This window comes from Tupaia chinensis, unplaced genomic scaffold (assembly GCF_000334495.1).
Source record: "Tupaia chinensis unplaced genomic scaffold, TupChi_1.0 Scaffold000661_1, whole genome shotgun sequence".
In the NCBI taxonomy this organism is placed as follows: Eukaryota; Metazoa; Chordata; class Mammalia; order Scandentia; family Tupaiidae; genus Tupaia; species Tupaia belangeri.
Window position 1 is genome coordinate 3,510,975 of NW_006160183.1, and position 9,752 is coordinate 3,520,726.

General features: G+C 34.3%; 1 protein-coding gene across 1 annotated transcript in view; it reads left to right on the top strand.

Annotated features, from left to right (window-relative positions):
• The window catches only part of LRPPRC (leucine rich pentatricopeptide repeat containing), a 113,772-nt gene that overhangs the window by 53,629 nt on the left and 50,391 nt on the right, over positions 1-9,752 (top strand). Inside the window, exons 23-25 of the mRNA XM_006159906.3 lie at positions 45-252; positions 8,465-8,589; positions 9,340-9,446. Coding sequence (XP_006159968.1) covers positions 45-252; positions 8,465-8,589; positions 9,340-9,446 — 440 coding nt within the window. The remainder of the gene's footprint in view (positions 1-44; positions 253-8,464; positions 8,590-9,339; positions 9,447-9,752) is intronic.

The window sequence follows — 9,752 nt, forward strand, 5'->3', positions numbered from 1 at the left end:
CTACATGAAATTACCTAAGGGTCTTTTGTGTTACTTCATTGTAGATGCTATTAACATTCTAAAGGAGATGAAAGAGAAGGATGTTCTTATCAAAGATGCAACAGTCCTGTCCTTTTTCCACATCCTAAATGGAGCAGCTTTAAGAGGTGAAATTGAAACAGTAAAACAGTTGCATGAAGCCATCGTGACTCTAGGGTTAGCAAAGCCATCCACCAACCTAAGTTCCCCATTGGTCACTGTATACCTGGAAAAGTAAGTTAATTGAATTTTGAATTTTAAATGTTGACATTGAAGAATGAGTCTGAATCATTTGGGGATTATGCTTAGTAAATACCCAGGCTACGCAGAGTCTTGGAGGTCATTTGCTACAGTATGAGAAGACTAATATGGACTAGGTGACCTTTATCATCAATAGCAGCCTTCTGGTCCTCCAGCTGACTTCTCAATGGAATGATCTCAGGCGACTTGTTTTTGTAAGAGCATATAATGATATTACATGAAATTGAATCTACCTTTTCCCAATTTTGAGCCTAATAAGTGTTAATTATTAATAAACATAAGAATAAAGATCCCCTGGTGCTTTTTGATTATGTATCATGTCTCTTATTCAGGTTAATGTAGTGGTATCTTTCTAGTGATTTTTTTTTTTTCCCTTGGCCTCCATGTGGTACTTTAATTACATCTACCGATATAGTTACCCTAGCTTTGATAGATATTGTAGAAGTCCCGACCTTGTGGGAAGATGAATTTTGTTGACAGGGCAAGAATTAGAGTTTGGAAAATTTTCCAGTTTGAAATGCTCATGTTGGTACCCAATTTAAGATATTATTTGCAATGCAAATCATTAAGTCAGTCCACTCTTTTGTGATGAGTGAAACATTTCAGTATCTTTTCCATTTGTTTTTGTTTCCTGTTTTGCTTTTTTAATATCTAAGATCTTACCTCTTTACCATCTTTTCCATGGTTTAATGTAGTTTGTAATCTGCTTTTTTTGTGATTTTTTTTTTTTTTCTGACTCTAGGATGGATGTTGCCCTATCAAGTGCCAGGAGAAAAATAAGACATAAGTCTTAACAGTTCCCATGTTCTTCCCTAAATTCTGGTAGTTTTTAGTTTTTAAAATTTATATTAATTGGGTATAAGTAACTGAACATAGCTAAATGGTAGCTATTGAATTTAAAATATAGAATAAAAACTCTCTCTTTTAACTAGCTTTCTCTAGGAAATGTGTTCACATGCACATATACATACAAAATAATTCCTTTGCCATCCAATCAAAAACAGTTATCAAGATAGATGATTGGCCAAATTTTAATCTCTACAATCTCAGCATTACATTCTTTTAAAGAAATAATGATTCAAACAATTACTGTGTTATCGAGTTCTCATATTCGCAGCCAACTTTATATAGAAATCCTATAATTATTATGCTTCCTACTAGAGTTTTTTCGATTGTTTAAAAGACCCATCTCTGCAAATTGTGTGTGGAGCTCTGCGCAGGGATTTGAAAGAAATGGGCCCAGTGCCCAGAAGAATTAGACCCTCCTACACTCCTGGGCAAAAATAAAATAATTAACAATGAAAATGAGGCCATGATAGAAAAGTATCTTACAGATAGAAATACTTTGAAGACAGAGGAGACGTGAAAGTTTTCCCAAAGAGGTCTGCAGATGGGGCTCACGAACCAAGGAGAGCTTGCTCAAGGAAAATGGAATCAGCCTGGAATTCAGATGTTAACCTGGAGGTCGCTCCATGCTTCTCATGTTACAGTCAGATAGTTTGATGTCTGTCAAATTGGGTTCTTCTATTCATTTGGCTAAAGAAATTTAAATTAGTATCTTTTCTCTTATAATATCCTTACTATTTTCAAATACATATAGAAGATATTACCTTCTATTTTTATTTTACCTCGACTTTAATTTTTTATTTTACTAGTTTTACTTTTTTCTTTCTTCATCATCATCTTTTTTTAATGGCCAGAGGGCACCTGTGCTTGCTAGAGAGAGAGAGAGGTGGGGAGCAGGGTCCAGTGCCTGGTCACACTGTCAGTACAATCCTCCTTCCTCTGTTTCCCCATCCTGTCAGGATTCAGAGCATGCATACGGGATCTGGCGCCCAGTGCAGAGGGCTTAACACTGCCTTTTTAACCATGGCCCTGTTTTCTGCCTTCTTTGCTTTGCAAAAGTAGGGCCTTTTCATTTTACATGTCATAAGAAAAAGATTTTGTTTGACTATTTTCTGGAGTCATAAGAATAACAAAGAGATAAGGGAAATTTCATATTTATAAAATTGCAGAAAACAGTAGCATTCTTAGTGTAGGGGAATACTGAAATAAAACATGACTTTGAAACTTTTTTCCAGTTATGTTTTTCCCAACCGATGGAAGATAGAGCCAATTAATTTAGATTCCTAACAAGTACTAGGATTAACTACACTAGCCTGCCAAAAAATCCACATGTATTTGATTTGATTAAATATGTTTAATCTTCAATAATATCATGTAATTGACCTCAGCAGGTATGAGCTCATCCGGGGAGTGGGTCTTATTCAAACTTGCAGTAAAATGATGAAAAACATTTTAAAACATCATCAAAATCTTGATCCTTTCATTCAGAGGAGTGCATCTTTATCCTCTAAAGAGGATATCATTTTCATACTGTAGTTCTGCAATATAACCACAAGATTGAGTTTTTTAGAAAGATAATCTTTGAGATTCGATAGATCTCAGTTTTGAAGTGACTTTTCCAGCATTGGGTAAAACATGGGAGAAATTAATACTGTGTCGGTTTGTGTTCTGGATAATGTAAAAATGCTTTGTGGGTGCTGAAAGAATTCATTATGTTTTTATACTTTTGCCAAGGGAAGTTCACAAGAATAACAGGCTTAAAAATTACAAATAAGTCAGTGAGCTGACTTGCTTCTGTATTATCAAAATGATAACACTCAGATTAAACAGAAAAGATAAACAAAATTTTTGAGTTTCATTTATATTACATCACAGTGATAAGCCTCTAGATGTAGTCAAGTGAATGTTGCCATCTACCTATTAATAGATGTAGTCCAAGTGAATTTTATTTTAAATATTTGCTTTTGCAAGTACTTTGTTTTTAATTTTTTTTTTTAAATTGAAATCATGCCTGATTTGTGCAGTTGACAAGGATCTTCCATATTAAGGAAGAAAAAAAGTGCTTTAAAATAGGTTAAGAGAGCTTTTGATTGGTCTTCATGTATGGTAAAGAAAATGAAATTAGTGAAATCTGGGTCATCGTCAGATGGAAGAGCATAGAAATGTGTATGGTGCAGTTTCAGATTTGCTTGTTTCGTAGCCGATCCATTTTGGTTTCATTGCATGTGAAAAATATCTGAAGCTGTTTAACTGGATTATATTAGTGGAAACGATCAAAGCGGCTTTAATTTCTGCTTTCCATTAAGGGTCTTTTTTTGTGTGCTGATTTGTGCTACAATCTGTCTATGTGCATATGCATTTCATTTAAGTGCAGCATGGACTTGTATATATAATCTTCCCAGACCTCTTGCTAAATTAAGCTTCAGTTCTTCATAAAGGTCACCATTCTCTAAGATGAACCTAAAACAATACAAGTTTTGAAAAGTCACTGTAACACTTTCTTATGTTACATAAGTAAGAGATACACTTTTTAAAAAATGCTTGTCATTCTGTCCTATACACTCCCTTTCAATTTTAGCATCTTCATTTGTACTAGATACTTTGATTATTTATGGGAATGCTGGCCTTCTAGAGTAATAGTCTTTATGTGGTGAAAGGAAATTAAGGAGGTTTGGCTCTTTTACTCCATTATTGCAATTAAGAATTTAGCATCATCAGTGCCAAAGGACAAAAAGTGGTTCATTTGCCCTAGGGGGACAGGACAGTGATAAGATGATTTTTCGTCAAGGATCATTGGGTCGTAATTAAGTTACATTCATGGCTATTGCTTTTTGAAGGATGATTGGTAAATGACAGGCTTCATGTGCTTAGTACGGACAGTGTGCAGTAGGGTTTTTTTCTCCCTCTGTCAGAAAATCCTGTTGAGCCTGATAATGTAAATGTGGCATTTTATTCTGAACAAAAGAGCAGGGAAATGAGCTATCTTGTCTAATCATTCAGTTGTTTAACACCGACTTCCAGTTTAGACTCAATTGGCTGGAAAGCACTTGACATGTGAAGTTAGTGCTGTTCCGAACGCATGTTTGAGTAAATTTTAAAGTAAGTGACAGCTAAATTGTACCTAGGGAAATTACAAAGCCTTCAACACAGTTAATTTTTTGGGGAGGATTAGTTGTAATTGCAACACCAGTCTCCTTGAAGATTCCTCATTTATAGATGATGAACAGAAAAAAAAAATTAGCTCTTTCAAGGACTGGTTCTCTTTAACCGAATCCTTTTTGTGAAGATGATGGTTTCTCATGAATTGATTTCTACCCCTACTAAACATCTGCTTAAGATTTGTAGGATAGTTTGTTTTTAGGGTATTGAGTTTGTTTTTGTTTGTGTGTGTGTGTGTGTGTGTGTGTGCGCGCGCACGCGTGTGTGTGTTTTTGGTTACATCCCTTCCCTGACACATACAGAGTCCTTCTTTTCTCTAGTGATTTCTGATTTGAGAGCTTTTCAATCAGTAACCCCTTTAGGTAAATTGCCACTTCGCTAACACTTGATGCATAATGTTGAAGCACTTTATTCCAATTAAAAATCAATATTTGTCATCATTTTTGTTGCTTACATTCAGTATATTGTCTAGATTAGAGTTGTTTTAATGATTCAAAATTGTATGAAACACTTAGGATTTTTACATGTATTTGAGTTACGAGTTATTTTGTTTCCTGGTACCTTGAAGTCGATATTCTTATGATCAGTTTTGCCTCTTAACAAATGTTAAGTCCAGCAAGCTTATATATACCTAGTGTTTGTTTTTCTGTCCGTGACTGAATAACGTACTTAAATTTTATAACAAGAATTAAAACAAGAGATACATTAGAGTGGCCATGTGATCTTCAAGCTTGCGTTTTTGGGATGCTCCTCTATGTAATAGTGAAAAATTATAGTTTATTCTAGTTTTGTGTGTCTCTTATACACTTAAAAATGAATTATGGAGTCTACAGTGAATTTTGATACAGGCTTAGTGAGTATCTTCTTTTCCCCAGTTCTGCCTTTATTTTATAGGCTCAGAGAATTTTGTCAAAGCATCTATTATTAATTTGCATCAACCAAAGTATTATTTAAATGAGAGCAGACTTTTATTAGCATATATAGTTTTATTCATGAAACTTTATGTAGTCGGTTGAAGAAATAATAGTATGCTACAAAATTTATTTTCTTTTAGTGTTAAGATTTGTGAACACTGAATAAGTTTTTATTAGGGGTGCACTTAAAAAATTGTATGAAATCATCAGGAGTTAAACATATATACTGAAATGAACATGGAATCAAAATTTTGAATGCAGAATTAATGTATCAACAAGATTTTGTTTAAAGGATTGCTATTTTTTGAGTAGGGCTTTAAACCATTTCTAGTATACAAGGGCACTTACCGACCACCGGAAGCTAGCAGTGTACTGATTAGAAATGAGCATCCCACATTCTGACTGTAGTTGCCAAACCTTTCTCCTTTTCATGCAGTGCTTCTCTCATTTATCGATTTCATCCTGCCTCATAAAAGTGAGTGCCATGTCTCTGCTGGCATGAAACATGGGAGTAGATGAAGCTCATATGTGCAGGTTCATAGCCCTGACAATACTAGAACTCCAGGGAACTCCAGGTCCTTGAGTTCACCATCGCAATAATCTGCTTCGATCATCCCAGCAGCGGGGCATGTCGTACTTACAGGTGGAACTGAATTCTGAAGTCCTAAGGGGATATAGCTATCTTCCGAGCAGTGTGAATTTTAGGTACTTTTCCCCCCGCTTTTTTTCATTTCTGATCTTTTAAGTTTTCAAGTATCACTAGAAAGATGAATGTCAACATTAATTACACGAGGTATGCAAATGTTTATCTTTTTTGTGGTGATACGATCCAGCCATAAGTCAGAACGTAGATCGGAAGGACCCAAAAGAACCAACTAGTCATTTAGTTCATTTCTATCTTCAGTACACTTCACATGAGGTGTTTCACTATAGATTTCTAATTCATTTTGTTGGCAACCTAAGAGCAGTAATATTGGTACCTAAAATTGCTAACAAATATATGAATTATTTCCACTTTATTCTTCTCATCTTTCCTGTTGTTGTTCCGAGCATGTGTTATTCTCAGAAGCATATATTTGCAGACCAGAGACTATTAACTTGTCGCCTTGATTGACAGAACAATTATTCATTCATTTATTGATAGCTTTGACCTAATGTAGGGGAAATACAATTGAGACAGTACTAGTACTGTTCTGGTTTGGGAATTGAACTTGAAAAAGCAAATCCTGCCAGTTAAAAAAATTAGTATGTCTTAGCTTTGCTCTTTAAAAAATGTTGTACTAGTTTTGATTTAAGTGGAATTGTAAAAAGGCGATAAGTGAACCTGTGTCTGAAGGAAGGGAAAATACTGATTATATGAAGCTTTATATCATACGTGGTAGCTACTGTAGCATTTCTCTTGTATGACAGTAATCTAGCCTGCAACATCTACTTGCGGTTTTGAAATTAACCTGTAATTTAGTCTTCACCCCAAATGACAAAAATTCAAATGACTCTGTGGGGTGCCAGAAGATGCACTGTAAACAGGGCTTCAGAAGGGGGTAAGGTGGGGTTCCATCAGGACAGGCTCGTTGTCACTGTGTCAGTATTATTGCAATAAAATTAGCGCTTCTTCATTGTATTTTACCTTTTTTAGTACAGTTTCAAATCGTAATCTAGATAAAATAGTAATTCAATCTAGGGCAACATCACATTTGAATAATGGACAAAGATGTTAAGACTTTAAAAGAAAAAAGTTAAATGCTTTCTTCCTTTTGAAAACTGTTGCACATGTGAGAGAAATTCGCATTCTCTCTGAAGATCGGCAGGAATTCTACGTCAGTCTGTGTTTCTAACCATGCTTCTTTTTGGATACATCTTTGCTCTTTTCAAAAATCGTATTTCAGATTGTATCATCTTATTAGATTACTTGAACAATGGTGCTTTTAGCAAAGTATAATGTATTGGTCATTAGAAAAGTCATGATGGATTTTTTCTATGCAGAAATGAGTCATGATTTTTCTGAGGACCCGGTAATAACTAGATATACTGAATTGAGAGTGGGAAGTCAAGGACCTGCTCACCAGGGCTTCCTGGAGTGGCCAGTAGAAACCTCTTAACTTATTTCTCATGTCATTTTCCTTTTACAGGAGAAAAGTACTTTTCAAGTACCCACAAAATGTATTTCTACATTCTTGTTTAAGAAACTTACACTTAATGAAAATATCTTGTTAGTCACCACATAAGAGAAACCTTAACTTTGTAACTGGAAATAATTTTTAAATTAAACATAATTTAATTTTTAAATTATGTTTATTTATTTATTAACTTATTATTTTATTTCTAATGAAAAAATGTTAGCATTCTCCTAGAATTCACTAAATCCACAAGAATATCCTCCTTTTAGCAGTAGTTAAGTTCTTGTATACAGTCAGCTCTCTGTTTCTGTGGGTTTAGCATTGCAGAGTCAACCAATTGCAGATCAGAAACATTAGCAGTAGCAGTACAAATTACATAGCAATATAACAAATTTAAAAGCAATGTAACAACTATTAATACTTATGTAGCATTTATAAGTAATCTAGAAACAATTTAAAGTATATAGGAAGATGTGCATAGCTTATGTGCATATACTATGCCATTTTATTTAAGAGACTTGAGCATCTTCAGATTTTGGTATCCATGAGGAGTCCTGGAATCAATCCCCTGAGAATACTGAGGGATGACTGTATATGAATCGTCAGCTATTTCCAACTTCCTAGTAAGATGGCACTATAAAAAATTTTATGATAAAGTTGAAAGTGCTTGAAAATTCCTTAATAGCTATTGATAGATACTTAATAAAGTTTCTTCCCACATGTGAAGTTGTTGAGGGACATAAAGTAAAGGCACATCATACTTAGAAAAAATATTTGATGGTAGTCCTTGCTTTTAGAAATAATACATTACAGCAACTTATTACATAATGTTAGCTTTTATTTATAATATAATCAGAAAATGCTTTCATTCTTTCTGTTTGGACTTTTTTAAAGGTACCACTAAGTACGAGAGAGAAAAGATGAAGCAGTGAAAAATAGTAAACTGCTAATGTGTATATTCTGAACATTTATTTATGCACTAGGATTGCTTCTCCTTTTTTTCTTCCATTTTGGTTTTGTGGTTTTTTGCATTAATAAAGCTCAGTTGTTTTACATTTTGATTGGTCATTTATACATCTTTCTAAACTATTTTGAGAGCCTAAACTGAATTAGATAATGTTTTATTCACTGTTTTTTGTTGTTTCCAAGGGATGACTTATCTACTGCTCTTCAAGTCACCATTGACTGCTACGAAAAGTATAAAATACTACCAAGGATTCATGATGTCTTATGTAAATTGATAGAGAAAGGCGAGACTGAACTAATTCAGAAAGGTTAGTTACTTAATACCTTAGTATAGTGGACTCTTTTTTTCTTCCTAGTTGCTTATTTATTTATGTTTGTTTGTTTATTTATTTATTTGTTGCTAGAGGGCATGTGCTAGAGAGGGTCAATGACAGAGCACCCCCAATGGGAGATGTTCATGCCATAATCTTTTCTCCTTATCTCTCCCTCCTTTTGGGATTTTGGGCATACACACACGCACGCCTAGTGCGCGTTTTAAGCCACTGGGTCTGGGACTCAAACAACACAGTCAGCAGCCATGTTGCATCCAGCTTCCTTAGCTACCATGCTACCAACTGGCCCTGCTTAATGTATTGTCATGAAGAGAAAAGTAGAAGAGAAGGTAAGCCTATGCAGAGAAGCTTTGTTATACTTCTGACTTAGGAAGAAAAACATCAGGTGAATTTTCAATATTATAAATGTCCTTGATCTTAGTAACTGTTTATTTTGAAAAGTTGCTCATCTATTATGTCTGTGCTCTACTTTTAGTTCATCTGCCTTTATGGAGGTGGTTTTACTCTTAACCCTCAGTGGTTTTTTTGACGGTAGTCCTAGGTACTTAGTGTTACACATGTATGCTATTAGATAAGGGGTATGACAGAAAGTTAGTTGAAATACCTTTAATCCATAAGTTTGTCTAAATAACTTGTTTCTGAGTTTTCTTGTGTTTGTCCAGACTTTTAGATGATTTTGTGTTTTATTTTTCTTCTAATATATATATTTTCTTCTCTTTTCTCCAGCAATGGACTTTGTGAGCCAAGAACAAGGTGAAATGACGATGCTTTATGATCTCTTCTTTGCCTTCCTACAAACAGGAAATTATAAAGAGGCCAAGAAGATCATTGAGGTACGATTTTTAACTACAGTATTCTAATCGTAGAGCTATTTAGACTCTTAATTAGAATACATTTTAAAATTTTAACCTTTAATTACATTTGTTCTGATTCATGTTAATAGAATTCAATCCTAATAACAGGGCGGGGGGAAGTAAACTCGGCCAGCTTCTTTATTGTATATAATTACAGTTCAGAAAAGGCAGTCTGGTTGTATATTGAATTTGTTTCCTCACTTTGTTAAATTCACTATTATATATCAAAATGATATTTGCATATTAAATCTTGGATTGCGGAACAATTAAATTAAACTGGCATTC